The sequence below is a fragment of the Neodiprion lecontei genome, chromosome 4 (assembly GCF_021901455.1).
Source record: "Neodiprion lecontei isolate iyNeoLeco1 chromosome 4, iyNeoLeco1.1, whole genome shotgun sequence".
NCBI lineage: Eukaryota > Metazoa > Arthropoda > Insecta > Hymenoptera > Diprionidae > Neodiprion > Neodiprion lecontei.
In genome coordinates this window covers 23,148,957-23,176,348 of record NC_060263.1, presented here as the reverse complement: position 1 = coordinate 23,176,348, position 27,392 = coordinate 23,148,957, and the positions used below count along the sequence as shown (strand labels likewise).

General features: G+C 36.6%; 1 protein-coding gene across 3 annotated transcripts; it reads right to left on the bottom strand.

Moving 5' to 3' along the window:
- Positions 1-1,018: 1,018 nt before the first annotated feature.
- LOC107226244 lies at positions 1,019-22,448 on the bottom strand. 3 transcript variants are annotated; one of them, XM_046737692.1, is made up of 5 exons: positions 20,893-22,448; positions 7,547-8,202; positions 3,808-4,057; positions 3,334-3,693; positions 1,019-2,390 (listed from the first exon to the last, which is right to left on the bottom strand). In XM_046737692.1, exons 1-5 carry the CDS (start codon positions 21,298-21,300, stop codon positions 2,196-2,198), a joined length of 1,869 nt encoding a protein of 622 aa, XP_046593648.1. In that variant the 5' UTR covers positions 21,301-22,448; the 3' UTR covers positions 1,019-2,195. The 3 variants fall into 3 exon arrangements, with proteins under 3 accessions (XP_046593648.1, XP_046593649.1, XP_015522482.1); XM_046737693.1 differs by having other exon boundaries at positions 3,808-3,958; XM_015666996.2 differs by having other exon boundaries at positions 3,826-4,057; positions 20,893-22,447.
- Positions 22,449-27,392: the final 4,944 nt, after the last annotated feature.

Here is a 27,392-nt window from a genome sequence, read left to right as displayed (position 1 = left end):
ACGGTAGTCGACGTTTCGACAAATCTGCTACCTGGGCTAGGTATTATACCGATAGAATTCCTTCAGGTTTAAAAATGTCAACGACGACTCGCCGGCAAATAGACAACTTGAGTTACGTCTTTCACGCAGTAAGTAACCAAGATGTAACTCTGGCTGTCTATTTGCCGGTGAGGCGTTTGAAAATTTGACTACGTGTTGGCACAAAGTCGACAAAACAGTGACTATTCACTTGATTCGCTATGATAATGACTGTTGATGCGCTAAAAGTCGAAGATGTGCCAACCGTTTATGTGAAGATGTGTCCTAAAAACGTCAAGATCAAGACAGTGAAAAACAAAAATTAGGTATCGTTATGGAACTGCCTGTACAGCGAATATACGTCACTGTACGTTCATTGACGTATTTTTCAATATCCGGAGAATATTGACATTTGTTCTTTCAATTCACCCGGTATATATATTCAGATGAGCGACAAAGATCGATGTTTGCAGGTAGGCATTTACTTTTCATATGACGTCACGTTCTGTGACGTAGGCTACGACTGAACCAAAGAGACAAGCTTTATTGACTTCAAATACACGCTCTTCGTCCGTTTCCGATTAGTTGATTTCATTTTCTGCTGGAAATAATATAAGTTGAATATTAGTCGACCGTGTGTTACACGGGCTACGGATGATGAAAGAATCAAGTTTCAAATCGGCAAATAGGTATTAGGCACAATATCGATCGAATATAGCGAGCAATTCAAGTTTTCCTGTCGATCGATCGCAAAATTATATTTGGTACAACAACGACCAATAACATATACTTCCTGATCTCGTCCCAAATGCTCCTAATCAATTTTTCAGAGCCAGTTGTCGCGCGTGTGCAAAAAAACAACTCCCAATGAATGAATTAATTTCTGTGAATTAATTCAGCGAACATTTGAACAAAAGTTTAACTCATTTTATTGCTAAGTGTTTTATAATTATATGCTGATCACGTACTGCGAGGAGGTATAATAACATTCCCGGTGAAGTTATGTTTATACGAACATGCAATATGCAAATTTATTCATTTCAATGGAAATGCTAAATGTGAATGATGTTTCTTTCCACTTAGTTGTCAAGCAACGGTCTATTTGGAAAGAAATAATGGCTATCAGTGAACATGTAATCCTCGCAAACATGACATTAGTTTCGTTTCTGCTCTGTAAATTTGAATCACTTATAATAAATAGGTATACTGCCTGATTGGAGATCAGTTGCTTCGACCCGTTCCATCCTTTTAAAATCAGGGTTAAACTATTGGTGGATTGATTAGTGGAAAAAATGGAATACCGAAAAATTAATCAACGTTGATTGCTCCCGATTTTAATCGCAAGACTTTGGATTTGAAATCTGCAGATCGCTACCCAATTTTGCCCTATCAGAATATTCATGTCGAATCTGTTTTTTGTTTTTTAATTTTACGAGTCCTATTATTTAGACGAAGATGTCACATTCGTTTTTTCACGGTTTTCACGAATCACGATGGCAATGATGCGACACAACAAGAACATTACGTATATTACAGTTGTGAGGATAGAATAACGCTTTGATTATTTCGCTGCACCGAAATTAAATTCACCTCGGTAAGTGTAGTGAATTAATCACCAAAAATTGCGTAGAAATATATATTTTTATCTTAGTGATGTAAGAGAAAATATTAATAATCATTATATTGATAACAATAATAATAACGATAATAATAATAATAATAATAATAATAATAATAGTATATAATAAAATATAAAATGTTATTTACATATTTTTCGTAAAATCTGAGATCACTAATAGTCTAGTTTAAAATCGGTACTAATTTTCGAGTTACAAACAAACGATGGCACTAAAAGCTCGATAAATTGTTAAGTTACAATTCACAATGTTTACTGTATCAGCTAAGGCGTAGCTTGATACGTATTCAATACGTTTCTGTAGGGATATAAATTAGGAGTTGTACTCTTTAATCGGTATACAACTTATATCATAATGTTAAACAATTACAACACCATATATATCATCACTCCATAACGTTCCGTCTCGTCTATACTACATTTAGTGAAAAAAGCAGCAGAGAAAGTTCGTAATTTATATTAATCAGCTCATATTAAATTGACTCAGCTATAGAATTGTCATTTCTTGCTTACAATCGTCAAGAATCTTTCTTCGCTGGTCTTAATTTTGGGACTGCTGTCTCGGCGGTCTCGTTTCTCCGAGTTTGACAAGACCAAAGAAGCTCTTGTCGTGTTGGAACAAGGTATACCTTTCCTCACCTACATCCTTCAATACCACGCGATCTCCGGCCTGTAGCAGCGCTGCTTGCGCGGAGAAACAGGATCGGCTTTTGTGCTCGGTGCCAGGACTGTAAACCTGTAAACCGAATGTAATTCACGTGGGGCGAACCGATGGATGTACCTCGATGCAAGAAGTTAGCGGCCGAAATTATTGCGAATTGTTTTCAGAGTGAATCGACGACGAAACTCTCGCTTGCGCAGTCGCAGTCGATGCTCAATCTGTCAAGTTTTTTTTTAAATTGGGTTTAAACGAAATATCAATAATCTGAACCGAGAGATACTGCGGAGTTATGATCTGAGAGTGCACGCCAATTTTCCGCCAAAATCATTAAAAACCTACGAGTTTTTCTGCTTTAAGGAAAATTGATATTCTCAACAATAGCGTTTCGCTGAACATGTTCCACTGTAAATTGACAGTGCCATTTTTGGTTAACGACACATCGAAAAAACATATTTACAATTAGTTTATAATGATTTGATTGTGTTTGGGTACGTGAAGGCTGTTCATCTTATCGAATCCACATCGGAAATTAGATTTTCATAGTTCAAAATGGCGGATCCGGTACAGTGGACCAAATACCCAAAATATATTCGGATTCCAATAAAAATTGGTATTTCATGGTTTACGATGTCGCGAATCCTGATCTGAGATCAGATCTTTGAAAGTTAAAGTGGCGGATTCAACATGGGGGCCAAAATTCGAAAAAAATGTTTGGATTTCAATGAGAAATGGTGACTCATAGTTTTCGAGACCGTTCAATCTGAATCTGAAATTATATTTTTAACATTTAAATGACAGGTCCAATATAGTTGACAAAATTGGAAAATCCAACTTCCCGAATTTTTGAAGGGTGGGGTTTGGCTAAACGGTATCTTCTTCAACGTTGAGAAAAAAAAACTGATAGCTTTTTCGATAACTAATTTCTTACAACTACTTATTTCAGTTTACTTGTGGTAATTATTTGTTTTTTTATTACACATAATGTAATAGACGGAGCTAATTGTAAGTAAATACTCACCATACATTGCAGTATCGATTCGTTGTTGACCAAAACGCGGAAACCGTTTTCGTCATGCCGGTCTAGGTAGTGAATCTGAGCATAGATAAGATAAAGCCCTGTTTCCTGGATCGTCAGTTGTCCATCGGCTAAAGCGAAGTGCCCATTCATTCCAAGGTCATTCATCCACCTGGTAGCTCTCCAAGCCTTGAAAATTCCTTGCCCGTGCTTCCCTTTTCCGTTCCCAACATGTTCGTCCTCCCCAGTAAAAAGACTGCTGTCGGCAGAGTAATGTGCGGCAATTATTTGTCGCGATCCTCTCAGGTGACGTCGAGTCATACCGCGACGTCGAAGAGGCCGCGAATGACGCGCAGGCGAGTCCTGGAAAAATAGAATTCGTCGGCATTAATTCGTTAATTCGGAATAGGTATGAAATTACAGTTGGTAGTAGTCAAACGGACGTTACCTTGGAGGGGTTTGCTCTAGAAAACAAACCTGGATTCGTTGTATTACCTGCACGAGCTTCCAGGCTTCTCCATCTTTACGGTTCACCGTTGACTCCTTCAGGGTAAGAGCTTGAGGGCCTTCGTTTTGCCAATCGGCAGAACGATGAGCGTGTTTATTTCTCTGTCGCGAACTGTGAACCCTTGAAGAGTAGGAAGCCGGTGGTAAAACATGGGACGTGGGAGCTCGCGTTTGAGCATGATATTTCTTTGGCGGGTATTTGTCCCAAGATGTGACGATGCTGTGCAACAAGAGTTGTTTGAAATTAAACGGTGGTCGTTGGTTAGGTTTAAAAACACTGAGAGAAAACGGTTAAACTTAACAGATAGAGCGTATGCGGTAACTTTTGAATTTTCATACAGGCTGGCCACCTCAGAATTCAAGTGTAAAACACGGCTCACGGAGGTTATTACGCAAGTGATGCAATTTTTATTTTTTTTTTTACTTTAAGTAGATCTCATACAGTCGAAGTCGTGATTCTTGAGGGTTTGAAAAAGTTTTATTATCAACAGAACGGTGACTGTTGACTGCTACGAGTCATCGAGCAGCATAATTTCCATTTACCACTCCACACGGGAGAGTGACATTTCTAACCCCGTTTCAAGCAAGTTGGCTCCCCTGCTTCGCGGACGAAATAATCACGCGGTATAATCCCGCCAGCCAATAGAATTCATTCATTTGGCGCATGCGCAGTCGATCACCCACCCTGACAAGTTTCACCGTTTCCTTTCGATAGAAGTAAGTCGTTTAATGTGAGGTTTGTTCCTAACTTCGGAGTTTAACATGTTTCACAGATACTCGACTAGATAAAGCTTCTGCCAGCTGACGCGAGTTGATACTGTTCACTTATTGTCAGTGTCGTTTCAATGGAAGTCATTGACTAAGATTTGAACTTGTTACTTTACAACGTATAATACGCATAATCCGTATGAATATAGCTTTAAAACAATTCAAGAGGCAGTTGCACTGTATCGGAAATGAAGCGTGCGAATAAAACTTCTGCTATCCTGCATTCTTTAACACACGGCCAAAAGTTAATCGGCATGGCTCATCAACTGACGCAAATTTTCACTGCATTCGCTATTTTCAAATATCCAATTCAATTTTTACAAATAATATACAATCCTCTCTGTCGCCGTAGTAGTTCGATATACATTTGCACTCTGTTTGATAATGATTGGGATAATTAACCAGGTAGTATAGTTGGCAAGATGCCGAATGTTACTTGGCTTGCTGGAATAAAGTCACTAGGAAGAAAAATTGACTCGAGATTGGCAAAAAGTCGGCAACAGTCGACTTATGTCCACGAACATGTTTCACGAAACGTTGAGACCAACAATGAATGGATATCATGCATGTAATTTTACAGCATTAACAATATTTTACGGTAATAAAGATAATTAAATTTTCCGAGTTATTATTTCATAACAGCAAATCCGTTCACAGCCGCGTTGTGTACCGTCTACTGTAAATTGACAATCTATTGGACATTTGTGGATTCATAAAACCCTTCAGCAAGAGACACTTGCTAGTGATAAAATGGGCTTCATGAGTTACACTCGTTTTCAACAGCCAATAAGAGACTGTAATCAGTTGCTTTAAATACGATTTTTTATACGTCTTATATTAGTTGACTACATTTTCTACCGGCAACAAGTCAAATATGAGTTGACTTTGTGCTACTTAAGCAACGATGTTTGCTTTGTGAGATAAATATCGTAGGGTTTTGAGGTTTCACTGCGTAGTGTCCTTGAGAATTTAAAGTCTGCCGTTAATTATTTCACGTCTAGTATCATTTCATACTTTGATGATGACATTTTTGCGATCCAGATATTACCAGAACCCAAACAATATCAAAAAATCTCTTGACAGTCGTCTCGAAAGTTTGTATATTTTTGGCATTTATTATTCTTTGCATAGACTATTTTTGCAAGAATGAGTTCCACTGCATACATCAATTTATATGAAATTCGGCGCTCGTTAGTTTAACCGAAAAATTATTCCAGATCTCGGCTCGAAATTCAAAACCTTCAATACATGTAGATTAGATTTTGTAAAAAAATGCGGACTTGAAAAAAATTTGCCCAAAACATTAGAATCCTATGACAAACATTTTCTCACATTATTGACATTATTTTGGCTTTCGTTATTCGACTTTGCTCCCAATCATTTCCATCACATAATAAAAACGTTGTTTCATTCACGTTCGCTATCATTGACGCATACAAGCTTGCTAGAGATTTTTTAAACGGTATTTTTTCACTCTTACTAAATTTTTATTCATACAGAGGAGGTCAGTCATCCTTAACCTGACTTGTATTTATGTATAAGAATTGTGAAAAGCGATGTTTAAAAGTCGCTAACAATAAATTCAAACCGAACAAGTATATTTCAAAAGTCTAGTAGACTGCAGTAATAAAATGAGGCAATACAGACAGCTTATTTCAAGTATACCGCTCCTTTGAAAATACTGAGATTTGTGTCGTTAGTTATTCCGTTTAACGAGTTCACTCGTATTGCATCGGCGTAATTTACGTTTATTGCAGTATACTAGGTTATCGTGCAGGAGAAAAAATGCAGGCTTTAAATTACAAAAATCAGCGCTATACGTACGTTCACGTGAAGAAATGTCTGCAATGAAATATGAAATTGCTCAACGATTCTAATCCCTTCGTATAAGGTAGTATCTCTACGATCTACCTGCGTGAGGTTACCAAATAAGCTGCCCTCGAAAATTGTTTTTATTACTGGTGTTTATTGTTGCTGGTTAAATGGGTCAGTGTCAACGCGATGGCAGATTAAAGATAGTCCACCTGACTGTCTCATTCAATGCTAAGTTCCATGCTCCGTGAAGGATTCAACTTATGCATTACTTCTCAACGTTTTCGTCCTCTTCCAAGCAGGACATGGACAAATTAACTTTTTCTCACCAGCGTTACAGGATTTACCATTTATAAACTCGCCGTATCTTATGTATAGGATCGTTAATATGCCATGAAAACGTCACATTTGAAGTAAGAAATCTCGATGTATGATCGTAGCAAATATTACGCGAATTCGGCTACTTTCGTCATTCAATACAGTATTTAATTACTCGTGAGCGTTACGGCATCAATAAATCTGCAAGCAGATAACATACCTAAGTTTGCTGCTTTTTATTTTCAGAATCCTACTGCTTCAACAATTTTTCACCAAAGCTTTGCGATATTAAAATTTTTCACGCAAACATTACTCCGACCTAATCGCACAGCCATACTTAGGTGTAAAAACGTTTAATTAAAGGAGTTCACTAACGACTCTTCTTTTTTTAACACGTGTGAAGGCAAGTTTTACTTGAGAAGTATCGAAGGTGTTACCTGACAGCACGTAAAATTGGGTTTAATGAACTTACTTTCAATAACGCAGTGCACAAAATTGAATTATTTGAAAATGCGCATGCGCCAAAGAAAGTCCTGTTGCGTAAAATGTAGCATTTCAATTGTGCGCAAGCGCCAACGTTCTTTTGTCACTGTTCGAGGATGAGGCAAACATTATACGCACGCTCCACAGGCTTCGAAAATCGAACTTTCCAAGCAGGGGTTGGAAAAAACCCATTTTATGGAGCGTAATAAATGCGCGGTTACCAGAAAATACACATCATATTTCAAGTATATATATAAAAAAAAACTCCCCAACTTTCCTCAATCTTCCGGTATTTTTGGGCGTGTATAGTCTTCGTATAAATACTTACGCGTGATGTACCGTCGATTCCTGTTTACTCTTCTCCGTTGTGGTCTTTTCATCTCTCGTCAAACTGTCGTACAGTCTTAATGTTGGGCTGGCCGAGTTCCACGTAATATTTTTTCTGTTTCTGAGTAGGTAGCTGTGGGCGTATATTGGAATGCCGCTCGGATTATAACTAACGGGTTTCTCTTGGTTGACCGATCGCTTCCTTACGATCTTTAGCGAATCGGGATCCCGACGAAACTCTTCGAGAATATCATCCTCGTTCTCCTCTGTCCGATTCTCCCGCTGTCTAATTTCTGCGGCATTTTTTCCCTCGTCAAGCATTCTTTCGCGGTTTATGCTCTTCCGGTTCTCTTGCACGCTCTTCTCCAATTTCCGTTCTGAGTCTGCCTCCGTTTTCTGAAGTGCGGCGTGGAAATCGTCAAGATCACTTTCACGGCTTGCAGGGCTTAACGAATCCCCAGGTCCCGAGTAATCGGCAGCGTAAGGTGCGGTGTGATAATCGTTGAGGTATTCCTGGGATGACAGCATCGGGTCTTCGTCCTCGTCTTCGTCCTCGTCCTCGTCATCAATGTCGTAGACGGAGTCGTAGTCGTAATCATCGCTATCTAGGGCAGTGTCATCGTCAGCGATACCCTCGTCAAACTCTTCGGCTTCTACCTGCACAACGGAATGACATATCAAATTGTAATTTGTATTAGACGTGAAATGTACTCTCCGTATATCAAGAAATGCGAAACGACTAAGCGGTCAAGTTCGCAGCGCCTAACCTTGACCATAAGTCTACGTAAGGGACATTAGATGTAAGGCGGATCAGTTAGCTTGAATATTTTTATAGCTCTGCATGTTGACGGCCGGCTATTTCAGACGAGAGCAATTTTGTTTTTTTGTTGGAACAAGGTTTGAACGTTGGTGTCTACCGGAATAAAAATTCTCCTGAAATTTACGATTTTCAGCTTAAGTCTTGGACTTTATCTTATTTAAATAATGTGTCGAAAAGTGTACTCATTCCATTCAATTCACGGAAATTTCCTAAATAATTTTCTAATACGCTTTGACAGTTTCAACTGCTCTCATTTTAACATAAATAATTACATATTTGTTTTCGTGAACCTTGGAAGGTCGGTTTTGATTCTTTATTTTTAACAAAAGGTACAAAAAATTTCGATCTAACTAATATCTGAGTTTTGCTTGCTCCAACGTAAAGAAAACTTGTTACTATTTTTTAAGATTTAAACAAATGTGTCACTCCGTTCATAATTAAATGTTCGATCAAAACATTTTTCTTCGCAGAAACAATTTATCTATAATATTATTTTATATTACATACTTTGTTAGTATACTGCAACTTGTAAACGATTATTCATAAATAGTCAACGATAAGTGAACTTATTCCAATATTCATATCTTCAGTGTTTACGCACATGATCTATATTTATACTACAAGGTGTGATAGCAACGGAATCCCAGTGCCTAATTATTGAATTGTATGATCGTGAAGTAGCGTTGGATAATCAGCGCTGTTTATCCCATAAATATCAACAGATACATCAAAGTAATACTAATTATCTTGTATTTATTATTGTTGTTATTATTATATATACTGTCGTAATTCCGTAGACCTGCAGAAATAACGTATTCGATTGTTCATATTTTCGCATGGACTAGATGTCCGGTGTATGCTCTGTTGTGTTCAATGCGAGCGTGTCGATCAATATATATTCGAATCTGAATACAGTTAATAGCCTGAAATAGCGATAACAGTGAGATCCAAAAAGCTTAGAAAAGGATGCGATGAGTAACTTCGTTAAAATGCCCCGTCTGAGATACACAGCGCAACGTTGTTCACTATATCATTATAAATATTCGTTTAAAAGTCGACAACATTCCCTTACTAATTCGTCGAGCAAGTGAAGTGGCTTTGAAATTTAAGCTGATGGATAATATACCGGATAATCATTTCGTAGAAATGTAACACGGGTAAATCAAAGTAGCGTGAATATGCCGGCATTTTAACAAAATAACCCGTTGTATGCTTGTTGAACGGATAAACAAACGAAGTTTTTCTAAGCGAATTTGGATCATTCGTGGTCTGCCTGATATTAGGTATATTCTGTTTGTCTTTCGGATAAAACCTAGTTGAACTAGGCGCTGAACTCGATCACTTAGCTTCTTCGTAGACAAGTACTTGAATGATCATTCGGGCTAAAACGGAAGGTTTAGGTATATCTATTCTGTGTTGAAGGATAAGTGATCGAAACGATAATCGCCACTCGTAATTAAATGGACTTTCAAGTCCTGATGATTGAGCCGTAAGATTAGAAAATAGAGTGGTTACAATACCGAATTTACAAAACTGCGATAATCAAATTCACGAAATTTTTAAACTATGACAGTGAGGTACAGAAAATTAAAAATTTAGGAAGGAAAAGTACACAGAACGAAATTTTCGGCTCGTTACATTCTTATTCGTTGTAACGATTCTATGCGATGTATTCTAGCGTCTTTGAATATTCTTTATTGCGACACTTTTACTTTTTCATCTTCCACATTCTTCCTCCATTCTACAAAAGGAACTTCGCCTTACGATGATGCTAAAAATGGAATATCATAGTGCAAACTATTAATGTAAACCTGAATATCTCATACCGAATATAGAGCTATCATACCAGTGAAAAATAGAAGTGTACAATTCGAATGAAAATAAAGACAAACATTCGTCAGACTGATCCCAGAACCGAAGACCTAAGAACCGTCTCCATACACTGAGAAAAATTTCATTTGTTACAGTAACTAGAAAAATTCAGTAGAACAGGTATCGTTAAAAAAAACTGTTTGAACATTGTTGGAATTACGAAAAACGAGGTTCGCCTAATCATTTTGCGCTATCGTCGATCCTTTTTGTTGTAATTGCAACGCAAAATCGGTTTCTGAGGTTTACTTTACGTGTTTAGTTGAATAAGGCTTTAACATCAATTTATTGTTACACAAGCACAAAATTTTCACAACAGTTACAAGAAAATATAGTTAAAATTTCTCTCATTGTATCCCACGTTCACCTATTTATTACACCGTTGTCGCAGTTCGACTCTAAAGACATGTACAACTTGATGTGAGGCACATACATGGAGTCCCAAAATCGGCAAGCAAGTAACGTGCATCTAATATGTCATCCATTGTACATACATGGGATCTGACACGTAGACGCAGCTGGTCAGCCTTGGATTTTGAATATTTTACATGTCTGTTTTTGGGCTGGCGCCACGAAAAACTGACTGGTCAGAGCGATGGTCATACCCTGGATAAAAGATCGGCCGTGACAAAAACTCGAGGAAGAAGTCACAACCATGAATGGAATTGGTCGATCCGAGTTACCGGTTTGTTTCTACCTGCGGGGTATTCGTGTCTATTTTTTTTCATCGAAAGTAAAGCGAATGGCATCTTCCGTACCGTATACTAGATAAGAGCGAAAGGATCTTGATCAACGGTAACTTAAAATTAGATATCGTATAAGCAGCGATTTCGACCCTACTTGGCCGTAACATTCGCGCCTGTTATTACTTCACGCGACTCACCCGTGTGTGAAATGAATTTGATTACAACGGATGATTCGAGTCCTGTTAATGAGTGCAAAAAACGAGAATACGATTTGAATCAGATACGAGGAGTTGAAGACTTTTCAAATCTGGTGTGCAATACTCGTGAAATCATTCTAAAGCTGGCTAAAATCCCGTAAAATCGTCTGAAACTATCTGTAATCTTGTAAAATTTTTGAAATCTTGAAATCACATGAAATTCTTTATATGCCGCAAAATTCTCTAAAAGCCAATGAAATCGTAGGAAATGATCAAACTCAAAGAATGTAACCACCTCAGAGTATCATTCCATTTAATCCCTGTAGTATCTATTCCATTTTCAAATATCAGCTAAAGTCATATGAAATATTTGAAAATCGTCTCATTGTATCCCTGAAATTTTGGAAATAACACGAAACCCCACGAGTTTTGTTTTGTTTCTTTGAAATCCTATGAATTTCAGTGAAGTAATTTTTCGTATTCGCAAATTTTAAAATCTGGTGTAGACTCACAGTGACGTGTTAACCCTAAGTTAATCTCGCGATTCTGCATTTCTTCTTGAAGAAGGCAACCCAAACTGTGCACAGTGGGTGCCAAACTGGCAGAAATTACCGCAAGGCACACGTCACATACCTCAAGCTGCTCGACCAGCTGGATCGAGGAGATATTCACGATGTATTTGGGTCAATTAAAATATCATTAAATCCATCGCGAATCGAGTGCACTCGGTAATTCCGACATGAAAATTATTATTTCTGTTAATATTTCATCCGATAACAATTACGTACAATCAGGTTAGATCATTTCCTGTGGCACACTTAATCGCATCTCGTACTTACGATTCGCATTTATTCCAAGAAAAATCCACGTGCTCATGCGGCAACGATCGGATCTTTCTCGGCTCAATTGAAGTCAAATCTGTTAGGCCAATAGTTAGGCGCTCGTTAGGCACGCGGAGAGAGGGCGAGAGACTTACGTTTGGCTTTTAGTTTACGACAAGTGATACTTTGTACATACATGCATACATACGTACGTACAACAAGTAACTTGCGTTGTAATCATTCTTACTGTTATCATTATTGCAATGCTCCAAACGAAGGTTGACCTAAATTCTAAATAAAAACGAGTGTTTGTATTTATTTTTGTACGCGGCGTTAAATGCCTGTTGCTTTTTACTCTTATCGACAATTGTCGGCCGGTTCAAAGGTGAATCAGAAGAGGGACTTCGGTTAGCGCGCAAAGTCGGTTCTAAGGGTATAAATTTATGCCTGATTTACGAGTCAACTGTAAGAACCCCTGAAATTAAAGGTGCTGCCGCGTTAATTAAAAACAGCCATTGCCGTATCGGATACGACTAAATTATACAATGAACAATTTTTTCGATGCCACGCGATATCGTCAGGACATGTAATAAAGTCTCCAAACAATTTATCTCTTCTGGATGCGAACGGGCTAATCGACCCAGCGTTTTTGCATGTAAGGATATGAAAAAGTATGATCAATTTCAATTTCAGAGTACCTGGTCGGATGATCGAAGATCGGTACGCCGTCTGGTTAGTACACTGATTGTGAGAGAAATTTTTAGTTCCGGTTACCGCTCAGTCCTTAAATATTTTTACATTTTACCACAATCGAAAAATACAGTTCTAGGTAAAAAATGAAAATTAGTTTTCCAGCTGTTCCCAGAATGTCTAGTATCCGTTACTATTCTTTCTCATTACGATCACTGTTGCTATATTTTCTTGCAACTGTTGCGAAAATTCAATGCTTGTGCAACGATAAATTGACCTTAAAGCCTTGTGTAACTAAAAAAGTAAAGTAAACCTCACAAACTGATTTTGCGTTGCAATTACCAAAAAAGGATCAACAATAGCGAAAATTTGTAACGTGTACCTCGTTCTTCGTAATCCTAAAAATAATCAAACAGTTTTTTTAACGTTTTTACTGAGTTTTACTGAATTTTTCTAGTTGCTGTAACAAATGAAATTTTTCTAAGTGTACCCAGCGCAGGTACTTAATTATGCTTCTTAAATACAAAGGTGGTTTGGTTATTTGCGAAATCTAGTAAGCAAACGTGACACGATGACGCCTGCGATACTTTTCATCAAGCTTAATCACGTTTCATTCTTCTCGAAGTAAACATCGCTTTGCTTCAGGCAATACTGGTTTACAAATAATATTTAAAAGTGGTCCCCAACTAATGGCTGCCACACTTGGAGTACGATTGATGACAAACCGAACCAACAGATGGTTTTATATATTATTTACTCCGGATAGATTTGCTTAAGATTCAATTCTACTTCGACGACACTTTTAGGTTTGTACAATTACAGCGCCCGAAAACTTCCTGTGTAAATATAATTCGTGAAAGCGGCGACGACGATTTGTTTACGGTTATGCTTCATGTTCTTGCAAAAATCGCAGCGAATTTAGCGATGTAAGTAATTTATGTATGTCCGAAGTCAGAAGGAGCGATATTTTGAGAAATCCGGTTTAGTGATTGGAAAAATTGTAAGATACGTTTGAATTCTGTAGATGGAATAATACAGATTATAAATGCAATTGTATTTAGTAATTGAGGCTAGATAAGGCCGAATTACATTTTATTTTTACGTCGTAACGAAATAAAATACAAATTGCATTCCTATTTGCATTTAGTACATACCTGGCCGTATAAATATTATAGACGTAAGTAAATATAATATGTATATTATTTTGATTCAACGCAGTAAAAATCGTAATCGGATGAAATAATGGTACGAATTATTTTGCCAAAATTGTAATAAAACCGGAATCATTTACAAATTACAGATCTAATCCGTAGTTTATTTTTTTCTAATCACAAAATAGACTAGTTATTCGTAATTAATATCGACTTAATTACAAATTACAAATGAAATTAATTAAAAATTTCAATTAAACGGTGCCAAATTTTTTTCGTATCACGTATTAGCTCCGAACAGTTTCATTGGTAAGGCGGATGGAATGTCTTTTTTTTGGGTATTGCGACTTCTGTCTTTCTGGATGAGTTACAGCGAGACTTTCAGTGTTCTATGAATAACCGTGAGTAGACTTTCGAGTGCAAATCTTATCGCTGAAATACGTTTCACCGCGGGCTCTATATTCGTGGAGCGATGGTCCGCGTTCCTAGTTTTTTTTTTTCATTGACGGCGGCTTGATCTTCTTGGAACGAATACTTATACTCATGTCTTTTATTAGGATCTACCTAAACTCCGAAGCACGTACGGTACATATTTCATACACACGTCATTAGACTGTTATGTTCGTTATGTCATAAGCCGATTATCCACAATCTACATCGCTTGGTCATTTACGGATTTTAACGAGAATCCCAAAAACCAGTAACGCGACGCAATTGTGTGTCGTTACAATTTTGAAATATTTTTACACTCGTGATATTTGGTGTAAATTGCACTGTATACTATTTACATATTATCGGTTTGTAAAGCGACACGGATATATTTTATTTAAAAAAGTGTTATAGTCTATTTCACGATTCTTGTACGGTTTTACTCTTTCAGTTGATGTCAATGTTTCATTACTCACGTTATAGTTATTATCAGTGGAATGCGAATAGCACACACATGACGTAAAATGTTACATCTTACCGATGATAAAATCCGTAAAGTACCGAGATAATTATAAGTTATACGATGCGTAATACGAGACTTGTACATATATCGTAATAGAATGCAGATGAATTGAACCACAGAAGAGGAACAAACATAAAATTTCCACTGCAGTTCCAGTAAACACAGCAATTGATAGGATTTATTGCAGGGTGAGGATAAATTTGACATCATACATGCAAGGACGCGGCTGGTTTATGTTTAGTTGTTATAACGACACGGGTTTGATTTATATTTCATCCCTGCATAGTCAATCAACATATTTATCTACGTTATATCTCATCATCTCTAAGGAATTTTTATTGCCCGACAATTAAAAGCTTAACATTCCACTTTCTCGCGATAATGTCGCGTTTGTGTGAAACAGTTTGTTTATTCACTCGGTAGACAAAAATTTACGATTATACTTTTAACTTTACACGTAATGCAAGTAAATTCTTACATTCCTATATAATTTGGCATTTTTCGACCGTATGCTAATTTGATGAAAGCAAAATCTGCAGGGAATCTATTAGGACGGATAATGCTTGCGTTCTAAATTCCTGATTTATATACAAAAATTATACTGATTTGATATTCAGATAATCCCACGAATTTTTTATCGCATTCAAACATGCAAATGTTAAACGATTAGATCTCAAGATTGAACCGCAGGCTGATACCATTACGATAATCAATTAATCCCACTAAAGTAATTCTTTTGACAATTTCTGATTCTGAGACCTTTGGCAGAATATTCAAGATATTAAAAAAATGTATTCGTTTCTCCAACGCAGCAAATTCACGACAGAAGGCACCATAAGGTCAGTATTCGTATTACAAAGCATCGATAGCAATACGTCTCTTTAGACGAAATCGATTTTTCCGAGTCTTCGATCGCTTGGAATGAAAAAAACGAACTATTCGTGTGAAAACGTGTCAAGTCGTGTTTTTACGGTAAGAAAATATGCTTTCCGAAATTCTTCTGTCGTTTACGAAAATCCACTGTGTCGATTATTGCAGATGGAATTCCCCATAATCATTGTTCAAATTATATTACTGGATAGTATGGAACAAATCCATGAAAACTTGTTAATTTTTCTCTCCTTTCTGACTCAATATTCCTTCGAAAAATTTGAAATCACTTTGCGTCTGATTTTTAGAAGGTTATAAGCTCATGGGTTTCTATTAATTATACAGGGTGTTAATATGAAAGCAACACGTCTTTTTGCTCTCACCTGAAAAACTTGTTATACACGAAAAAAAAAAAAAAATCCTCCTGGAAAAATGTCTTTTAAACACAATTTTGAAGGGTCACTTTCGGGATTCGATGTTTTCCCGTTTGAATGACATGGAAAATACGTAATTTTTTTCTCTTAAATTCTTACTATCGAGTCGCATTTTGTGACGGAATTAAATTGTTCCCATAAGTGTTCCATAAATATCTCTGGTAAGGTCACTAATTTTGCCATTAAAACATAATTTTGCTTCCAAACGACACACACCGGTATGCATTCAACGACTTGCCGTGTCTACGCCAATGATACGGCAATTGCAAACTTTATTAGACGTAATAAAGAACAGTCCCAGAACTGCAGGTCGGTCTTGTAAAGCGATTACGATTTTAATCGGATCTATTACAACAATTTCTGCAGAATTCCCGGTACCATCCTTTCATGCATTAGTGCTGCTCTTGCAGATCATTCATAACGTTGAATTTAACGTTGCGAATTTCTGTGTGTCAATTCAGAGATATTTGTACAGGGATATTCAACGTACGTTAAAATTTTTTTAGAAATATGTATAGCGTGGGTTAAATGATTAGTAATTTTATGAGCACGCGTATAGAGAAAATGTTCCCAACTTTCAAAGAATCTTGAATTCATGGATTTCGACACAAGTTTTGAAAATGTTGACAATATTCATCGTCGGAATTAATACTCAACAAAAGTACATAATATACGTAAAATCTGGTACGTATTCAAGTTCAAAAATGTAAGATAATTTTCTTTTCCCGAATTCTTCACGCCCAGCGTATAAACTTGTAATAGGTACGAAATCGTAGACAATTTTAAACGATGTATTTCCAGGAAAAATAAAGCCTAGAATAAAATATGAGCACATCTCTTATATCTCGTCAACTTCATGCATGCGCATTAATAGGCGTACTATTTTCAATTAGTCTAATTAAAGTCTACAGAACAACGCGTCGCAAGTTTGCGATATTAGTCAAGTCATTTCAAATTAAAAACGAAAAAACATATTCCAGGAAATTTGAGTAACGAAATAAATAAATGACTGTTACGGCTTCGGTCTTCGTTTGAATAAACTCGTTTACAACGGGGAAAAGTCAACGATATTAATATGCGTAGGTACTAAACTTTCAAGTTCGAGATTTCTGTCGTTAATCTGCAGGATGCGGTTTCTGTAACTGCGCAAGCGGTTGAATCAAGTTCCCGAAACAGTTACTCAAGGATTGCGTATATTTAAACATTCCTCGCATCATTCCTCAATCATTCGTTTGAATAGTAATTTATCTGAGGTTGAAGGTAATCTAACGTTACTAACTTCAACCTCGTAATTTTACAGAACTAACCATTTTTAACAGGACTGAAAATTTGGAAACGAACAATCATAATTTTACATTCACACTACTCAAAGCGGATGAAAATGAAACGCGATTGTTTCAAAGATTTGTATCAATTCGATTAGCCTAATCTCAAATCCAATCTCTTTATTAGCGGCGCCGAAATGTTTCACCAAATTTTTGGCACTCGTTACCATGTAGAAATTCTGCCAGGTTTTTTATGGACACAGCTTCGCGACTGTGGTTCTTGTCTGCTGTGATGCGTGGGCGTTTATAACAGTAAACTTTTTTTTAAAAGTCTTCTAATCGACCACCGAAGTTTAACGTGGGATGATGAACTCCGAATGGCGCCAAGAAACCTATAATTTATAATATATCCTAGATCGTTTCGCGAATTTTGGCTCGGCTGGCGCCAGAATATTATGATTTAGGAAAGACTATTTTGAGTTTGGCTGTGCGATTAATCGATTGATTGTAAAGTTCGACGTTCGTTCGATTACACTGAGAAAAATTTAATTCGTTATAGCAACTAGAAGAATTCAGTAAAACAGGTATCGCTAAAAAACCTGTTCGAATATTGTTCGGATTACGAAAAACGAGGTACGCCTAAACATTTTGCGCTATCGTCGATCCTTTTTTGGTAATTGCAACGCAAAATCAGTTTGTGAGGTATACTCAACTTTTTTAGTTAAACAAGGCGTTAACGTCAATTTATTGTTGCAAAAGCGTTGAATTTTCGCAACAGTTACAAGAAAATATAGTAAGAGTGATCACAATGAGAAAGAATAGTAACAGACACCAGACTTTCTGGTAACAGCTGCAAAACTAATTTTCATCTTACACCTAGAACTATATTTTCCGATTGTGGTAAAAAACGAAAATAATCAAGAACTGAGCGGTAACCGGAACTAAAAATTTCTCTCAGTGTACCTAATCGATTAAACGGCTCTCTCAATTAATCGTTTTCGGGTTTATTCGATCCATCGTCCCTTCCAAATGAATCATATTTTCGATTAATCGATTAAAAAATGAATCGAAGAGTACGAATAATCGATTATTAGCACAACGCTAATCTTGAGAGTCAAGAACGATACGCGGTCATGTATGATGCATTGCGAAAAAATTTGCCGCCTGCGTTTATCTACATGTTTTGGCCATTTCAGCAAACACGTGATCATTTGCGAACGCCGATCAAATATGGGCAGAGTTAGCGCGTACCGCTTGATTAATGGCATTTGTAGAGTCATTATAATAACCGTATATACCTATACGCGATGTATATCATATGCAGTTGGAATACACTAGTAGACGATTACCTCATACGATAATATTATCCACCGATGTGGGATATGAATTAATTGCTCGCTACTCTTGGTTAAGGCATTTTGAGCGCGGTGTCGAGTGACCGAGCAGGGAAAAAAAATTTGAAAAATTTCAAACACTCACATTCGTTATCTTTGCAACGTTCGTAAGTTGAAGAATCACAGCTCAAAAAATGTGCTAAAATTGAATCTCATACCTCATAATATGCCCAAAGAGTGTGCCAAGATACAAATTTTTTTCACCGTTATTATGTGGGTAAGAAATATTTGAGTACTGGCATTGAAAAAATTCATGTAATGCGCGAAAGTTTTTTCCGCACATGTGTATAAAATACTACTTTCGGTGCTTGTAAATGGTGCATAAAAATGGACTTTCCATGCAGGTGTTGCAAAAATATATTTACTGCAGAAACAGTATCGCTTGTAGAATCGTACGTAATACGTTTCTATCCGTGCGGACGCAATTCAGTGACGAATAAAAGCAAACAGTTTTCAGAGATATTTAGACGAGCGAATACAAGCTGAATAAAATGGTACATATCAGTCACGAGACGGTTTTGGACTGTCGAACCAGTGCGTGTATAGTTCTGCAAAATGTGTGTGCAAATCGAAGAAATGCGAAATGAGAAATGCGTTGACTGCATAGTAGCGCGTGTACAATGTAAACACGTTGTAAATGCTAATAACGATATTATACATACGGAAAATTGTGCAAAGCCAAGCAATCGCCTAAAATCACGAGACAAGCTGTAGAAGCTGCAAAACACTGTAATTATCTCGTGACAGATGAATAATGAGACTAATACGTGAAACCTGAACTTGAGAAATGGCCGCACATCGCTTCAGATGTTTCAAAGAGAAGGTTGTGAACGCTACGATTATACAGTGACACAACTTGTCGTATATAGGAGGGTCAAAGTTCTTTTGCGATGACCGAACTGATAATGCCTCGTGTGAATAATACGTACTGCAGTTAATATTATAAATATCAGCAATACGAAAAAGAACAAGCTGTATGAAAATGTCGAAATACACTGATTTTTCATTTATGTTTTATTATTATACGATTACCAAAGTTCTCTTTGACGGGTAACTTCTTAGTAGCCTCAACCTTGCCAAACATTTTGGTATTTGAACGGTTTGAAAAATTCCAAAAGAGTGAGGCAATACGCGGGTCAAAATTCTGATCAGTCAAAACTTGTATTGACTTACGATTGACGGTTTGAATTGCGAGTGGTCAAAACTGTGAATGGTCGAAACTGCGAATGGTCGAACCTCCGAATGGTCCGGAGTTTGAAAGATTCAAATCAAAAACAAAAAATTCGCCAAGACATTCCAATAAGTAATTACCTCAGGAAATTTTACAAATTATAAACCTTTCGAATTTTCACCAATCGAAGTTTTCACTCTGGAAATTCTGACCGATGAAATTTTATACGTAACGGTCAAATTGAATTTTGATAATTCGGAACTCTGACCCACCTGCTGATTATAGTTTATATAGTTTATTCGTTCATAAATATTGATAAAATATATTTTAACTGGTTACGCTTATTGAAATGCATTTCGTGTCACCTTAGAATGTCACTAAGCATTACGACATTTTGAAGGACTACCCTTTAACAAATATGTTATAATGATCAGTTCCCAAATAATGATAATAAATAAACCACACTGAGAGAAATTTTTATTTCTGGTTACCGCTCAGTCCTTAACTATTTTCATTTTTTACCACAATCGAAAAATATAGTTCCAAGTACAAAATGAAAATAGAAAGTCCAGTATCCGTTACTATTCTATCTCATTACGATCACTGTTACTATATTTTTTTGTAACTGTTGCGAAAATTCAATGCTTGTGCAACGATAAATTGACGTTAAAGCCTTATTTAAATAAAAAAGTAAGGTAAACCTCAGAAACTGATTTTGCGTTGCAATTACCAAGAAAGGATCGACAATAGCGCAAAATGGTTAGGCGCACCTCGTTTTCCTTAATTCCAACAATATTCAAACAGTTTTTCTCAACGATACCTGTTTTACTGAATTTTTCTAGTTACTATAACAAATGAAATTTTTCACAGTGCAAGCAATGCCACAGACTTTTTCTGCAGTATACTTGGAACTAGAAATTGGTTACAATATTCATTGTTGTAACTTCAACTTTCCACAGATTCGCATTTAGAACTTCATTATCACGTTTAAACGGGGAAACGGAAATATAACATGATTGGTTCTTACTTGTTCCTCGAACGCCTTCAAGTCGTTCAGCAAGTCTTCTTCGAGGATGCGATGCTTCATGCCTTCAACGTCTTGCTTCATTATTTCAAGCTCTTGCTTCAGCATCTCAACTTCTTTCGGGCTATTCAAACAGCATCTGGGATTATCCACGACACCTAGGATCTTCCATATTTCAAGCCCGATGCAAAATGAGGCCAATAATATTGCGATCAGACTCAGAACTGTATCCCTTCGAATCCGGGGTCGCGCGTTGTTGAATCCCTGCTCGAGATCCGAATGAGAAGCGCTTAAATTCTCCCGGGAAAAGTGAAGAAACGATCGAGATTCGTCCGTGGGATTCTTCGGGTTGTCCATCTTGGCTTTCACTGGGATATCGCTGGTCCCTTTGCTCGGCGACATCGAAATCATGCCTGCATCGAAAGAGATCCAAATACGATCGAAAGAAGCTTTCGGTATCTGTTATTTTACTCCTTTCGCTTCTTCTTCTTCTTCTTCTTCTTCTTAAGATGTCGTTAATTTATTGAATGTCCTTATTCCTAGCTAAGCACTCATATTATTATTTTTTTACAAATTCTTACACCAGCAGCTTGATCGCGAAGATTCTTTTCCTTGTATTCGGTTAACGTCGGTTAACTTTTCTAAACGTTATGCCAAAATTCAAGGGCAACCTCGCCGCTCGGTCAAGAGGTGCATTCGTCGGTCAAGGTGGTCCGGTTACAAGATTGCAATCTTGACAATTACGTAAGTATTAATTCCGGAATCGCAAAATTATAGTTACTGTTAATTGGGCGGGTTTTAACCTTGGACAAAGTGATTCGATTGTACGCATACGACGAATCACATATGCAACAATTTTTCGTTCCGATTATCTTTCTTACAAAATGTGTACAGCCGATCAGTTTCCAAGTGTGCGGGTATGAGCAAAACGTACTATTCCCATGGCTTCTTTATCAATCCCGAACTGTCAAAAGTTCAGCATTTTCAACAATTTTTCAACTAATTTGACTGGAATTTCGGAAACTCGTTATATGCAGACAAAGTAATTCACCGGCGCTTTGCGTAGATGTAGAAAATAAAGAAATCTTTACAGATCTACGATACACAAAGACGTTAGCTGCGGTCCTTCGGAGCACAATCTCCATACACTGACAATGAGACTGGACCAAAAACCTGTTCGGTAACTTTGAAATTCTCGAACCGAAGACGTCGGAAGAGGTGTCTTTTGTTTCTTCCTTTTAAACGCCTTCGCTTCCCGCGGGTTAAAAAGCAACCTCTTTTTATCCCTGGGTTAAAATATAATCAAGTACGGGCATCGGTTGCGTATGTTTTTTTATTTATTTATTTTTTTTTATTATTTATTGCTTTACTTTTTCCATCCCCCCGGTTTCTTCTCTTTTTTCCTACTTATTTTTGTCCTCTTTCGAACTTTTCGTTATCTCGACGCGCCCTCTTCTCAGGGACTTATTCAATTCCCTCGGAGACAATCCCGGCTCAGTCACGATCAGAGGAACAGCGACTTTACGGTCTCGGCAGCGCGACACAGACTGGCTAGAAGCCCGCAAGCCGACAACGTTTATGTTTCCTCTTTGACATTGGCGCAGCATTCGATGGAGTCACGTTGTATACACACTGTAAATATACTGCACTCATCGTGATCACAGCTCAGGATTTCCCTGTTTTTCAGCGTTTCTTGACACACCGTGTTCGGAAAAATTTCCAGTTTTAGTTACTTTAGAGTCTGATAATAATTTTAATTTTTCACTCTGTCCGAAAAATATAATTCTGCAGGGTAGACGAAGTGAACATGAATTTTTGTTGCTGTAACTAGTAAATCTAGTATGTCTTACCATTTGTTGGAATTATGGGCAATCGCACTATATTTTTTCGTTACTATTGCGATACTTTGATGCTGGTGCAACGGTAAATTAATTCTGTGGCCTTATTTAACTGATAGAAAGTTAGTAGGCTGAACTAACAGATTTAACGTTGTTGTAAAGAAAAAGTGTAGTATTGCCAATTATAATAACACTAAGGGTGCGTTCCGAAATTAACTCGCAGTGCTGTCAACAATCTTTTATCTCTTTTGCGCTGCCGAGTTTGTGAGTAGCTCTGTCTCTGGCCTAGGGAGTTTTTAACGCTGCCAGCTAGTTTCCAAATGTAACCTGAATAGGAACTTGGAACATATTTTCTTGTAACTCAAACGATATTAAAACAAAAGACAACAAATGAACAATGTAAAAGAAATGAATTTTTTCTAAGTGAAAGTATCCATTGTTTACATAATTTTGGTGCTGAATCGAGTTACAATTGACAAAGTATTACACTTTTCAATCATTTAGTTATCACAAATTTTGTACAAATTTCGAACACCACTATCTGACCATGTGATATGTTGATTTTTGAGATTGAAATACATAGGTTTATAGATAAAGTAGATAGATAAAGTTTATCGATCATTTCAAATGATTACAAATGTATTCAAACTAACAAATCACAGTTTTTTATCGAAATGGTTCGACTCAGCTCGTTCCCAAGTCTAATTTTAATAACTAGGGTCCTCATTTTTCAGGAACAAGCCGAAAAGAATACACAAAATTTCGGGCAAATCTTCTTTCCGCAGATATTTACTTTCGGTCCAAGTAAATCATCAAACGAGCTCCTTGACTCAAAAATTCTCATAACGTTAATCTGTGTATTTCAGATACTCCCAAAAGCTTAAACTTGATTCGTATCTACTCGATTCGTCAAAAGAAACTTCAGACCGGCCTCCTTCTAAGAGTTCGAAAAGTGTTTATTGCGAGTTAAGAACGAATATGTAGATCATGTAATTAAGAATCGGTAAAAAACAATTGACTGTATCGATCGTCTATAATTTAGGGCAATGTATATTCGATTTATTCTACAACCTTTTGTCCGTAATCATTATCAGTGCCTTAATATATCCGGTAAAGTCGAAACTTTTAACTTACAATCAATTTTTCAACTTCGACAAAAAGAAAAAGACCGTTTAATTGTCGGTTAACCGTTTCTCGAAGTTAATGATTTACGTAGTGATGTTTCAAACAATTTGATATTTACCGCTATATTGATTGTTTAACTATATGTGATCGATTACATAATAAATTTCTCAGAATTTCATCCCAATGAAAATGTTGTATGATCACACTATCGTTTACAAGAAAGATTCGGTTGATAAACCATAACAGGAAATACATTCATGAGTCATCGACTCGAAGAGGTTTCAAACATCTGCTAAGGAATTTCCACGGAAAAAAGGAGCTACACTTCATTTACACGCATGTGTACATATATATAGTTGGCATTCAACGTTACACCGCGTAACGTTCATAAGACGAGTACCAGGATTGTAGGAGTCATTATAAAGAAAGCGTAATCACGGCTGAATTCAAATTCATTACCAACTGTTCGGATCGTGAAAACTGAATTTTTCATAATTATAGTTATATTTGAGATTATGGATTATTGGAAACTTTTAAATTGTTTGTAATGATTTTTTATCTGGACTTCTACATGAAATGAAATTGTAACAAATCGTTAGCACCTCAGAATCAAATACATAATAAAAAATAATGCTGCTGATAAATTCATGTATTACGGAATATTTATTCACAGCAATTCACCGCTTTTAAGATCAATAACATCGCAGATCTATGAACTGTCGAAGCACATTATCCATTTAATTGTGAATACTTGATATCAGTCAGTTTCATAACGATATTTAACAAGCTACTTTTAAACGAATGATGGATATCTTTCGCAAGTTTTCAAGCTTGTTCATTCGCGGGAGTTTCAAAGCAACTAAATAAAAATTGTAACAACGACGCTACGTTTTATGCATGTAATATTATACCTATACGATGTAGGTAAATTGTACGCTATATAAATCCGTAACCATGATCTATGCGTTTATTGCTCGGCCTTCGAATAATCGAGATAAATGGTACGCGAGCGTATAATCAAGATCGGTTTCAATATCCTAGAATCTATATCATAGCCGTAATTTACCGATGCATTATTTTCAATGCGTCGTTTCACAACATCAAATAGGAGGGTTTGATCTTAACCTTTTCAGACTTTGATGCGGGTCGATTCTGAGCGATGGATCGGCTAATTCGATCGTCATTATTACAACAGAAATGAGAAGAAGGAATAAAAAAAAAAAGAGGAAAGGAAAAAATATTTTTAGTCAACTACGTAAACCGAGAAAACAACTGAAAATAGTTTGTACGTTGGAATTAGCCATTATTACAATCAACAAAGAAATTATATTGTATTAAACATGGTTATAATTGGCATGATTAAAGACCATGTATTACGTATGTTTTTATCGGGACACGAACACATCTATATCATGTATACGTGTCAATGCGTATCAAAAGTAAACGATGAAACAAAATAATTGAACGTCATTGGTCAGCGAGTTCGTCTGCAATGCAGGGGAGCCAACCTACACGAAAGAAAAAGTGAGATCTTGAAGTGATGATCTTAAATTATATTTATTTGGCAACTGGTATAATAGTTATCAGTTTTTGGTCTGTTAACGTCAAAAGTTTGCCAAGCCTGCCCAATAAATTACATCGGGTATTTGAAATCTGCGCAACCTAACGGAATGCGCATCTCTGGCATAACCTCCATAAATCGCATTTGATAACTGAAGCTCGAAATGGCCAGCCTGCATGAAAATTTGACAATCTCACGCATGCTCAGTCAGACGATCAATCTGTAAAGTTTCATCGTGTTCGCCAGTTATGATATAGCGTGCTATTTCTGACTCTACTAAGTGCAGAATATCGTGTTTTTAGATTCTCCAAAAATGTCGTTTGTAGAAATATTTTTTTAGGAAATACGTTACACAGGCTTGTGCTTGCAATAGAGAATGGAATGTTATCGCGACAGGGATATTTTCTTCGGGCACGTGTATAACTGTTTACAATTCAACTGTTTTGACGTTAGATAAAGCCGCATGAAATTCGGTCTTGTGATTGCGTTAAAGAGATTATTATACATACCTACCTACCTTACATACTTTGTTTAAAATTAAGGCGTGTTTGCCGACGAAGGACGCGCCTGCCTGTCTATGATTTTGCCGTATCGTGACATGTTGTTATGCCAAGACTATGAAATGCAGAATTTACAAACGCAAAATTTCCCACGTCTCCGCTGTTTCCGGATATTTATCTTTTCCGAAACAACGAAGACGGTATAATTATGACTAAACAAAAGATCCAAAAGAAGGAACGTCTAAAATAATTAAGAACGTCGGCGAAAAAATCTTTACTCTTTATTGATTTTATTACGAGATGCTCGTACATTGAGTATTTATCAAATCGCATAATATTCGTGAGCGCTACGAAAATCTTTTCAAAAACGTATAAATAAAAAATTTAACCGTCGATGCTTGGTTTTAAATCGCTTCTAAATAGTTAAAAAATTTTAATACTTGTTCGCTTTCACTACTACAAATCCACGGAAGTGAATATTCTTGTTTTTTTTTTTTTTTGAGTACTTAATTCAACATGACCATTCGTTGATGAGAATCAATATCGGTAAAAATTGTCAAACTAAATATTTAACGTTGTGAACGTGGTGAAAGAAAGTATTTCAATGTCCTTAGTGACTTTGTAGAAAACAGTATTTTTAATGAAATGAGCCGTCATAAAGCAAAATCGAACGAATCTGCTAAATTTTTAAACAGTTTGCAGTGATTTCAAACGAAGCATCGGGACCGCTACGTTTTTGGATATTATTTCAGTATTATCTATTTTTGTGCTCTTGAAGATATCTTCCTAGCTTACAAATATATTCATTTGGCAAATACTTAATGTATTTATCAATCTCGTGATGAAATAAATAAAAAGTATCAATTTCTGAATAACTAACCATACCCAAACTCTTTAAATGCACGCCTCTTGAAACCAGCTAAAATTTTCTATCTATTATAGGTACATACCTCATTCTCTGGTATAATTATTCAGTTCAATTTGTGCGTAGTTTGACAATTGAATCGCCTTAGCTCTAAAGCGTCAACTGCGCGATTATTTTATCCATCAGGTTTTATAGTATCCCGAGAAAATAATTCTAGTTTATTATACTGAAGTATGTTATTAGTGTAAGAAAACTTCACACGTCAGCTCGTTGACTTCATTAACGACTCGTTCATACATTGACCTGTGTAGCAAGAGGAAAATGGCTGAAGCAGAGCAGTTATAACGACAATATATGGGTAAACAATATAGTTCAGCAACTAACTTATCCTCTCATTGTTAGAGCCTGTCATGCTTTAACCAACGATTCCTAATTGCTTTTAAATGAACACCCGTCAATTTAACGTTGCCCTACTGCGAACACATCGTGCATGATCAGCAGTCAGTTGTTGTTTAACAACAAACGATTCTCGGTCCATAGCAAATTGTGGTACGGCTAGCTGTAAATTTCCAGCTATAACTTAAAATCGGCGAGTTAGCCTACATCTGAGGAAA

What these genes read in the sequence shown, in the direction of transcription:
- LOC107226244 (XM_046737692.1), bottom strand. Translation starts at nt 21,300, where the DNA reads ATGATTTCGATGTCGCCGAGCAAAGGGACCAGCGATATCCCAGTGAAA. An exon ending in TGAAGGCGTTCGAGGAACAA is followed by an intron (nt 8,203 to 20,892) that starts GTAAGAACCAAT and finishes TCCGTTGTGCAG; the next exon opens with GTAGAAGCCGAAGAGTTTGA. An exon ending in AATCGATACTGCAATGTATG is followed by an intron (nt 2,391 to 3,333) that starts GTGAGTATTTAC and finishes TTCGGTTTACAG; the next exon opens with GTTTACAGTCCTGGCACCGA.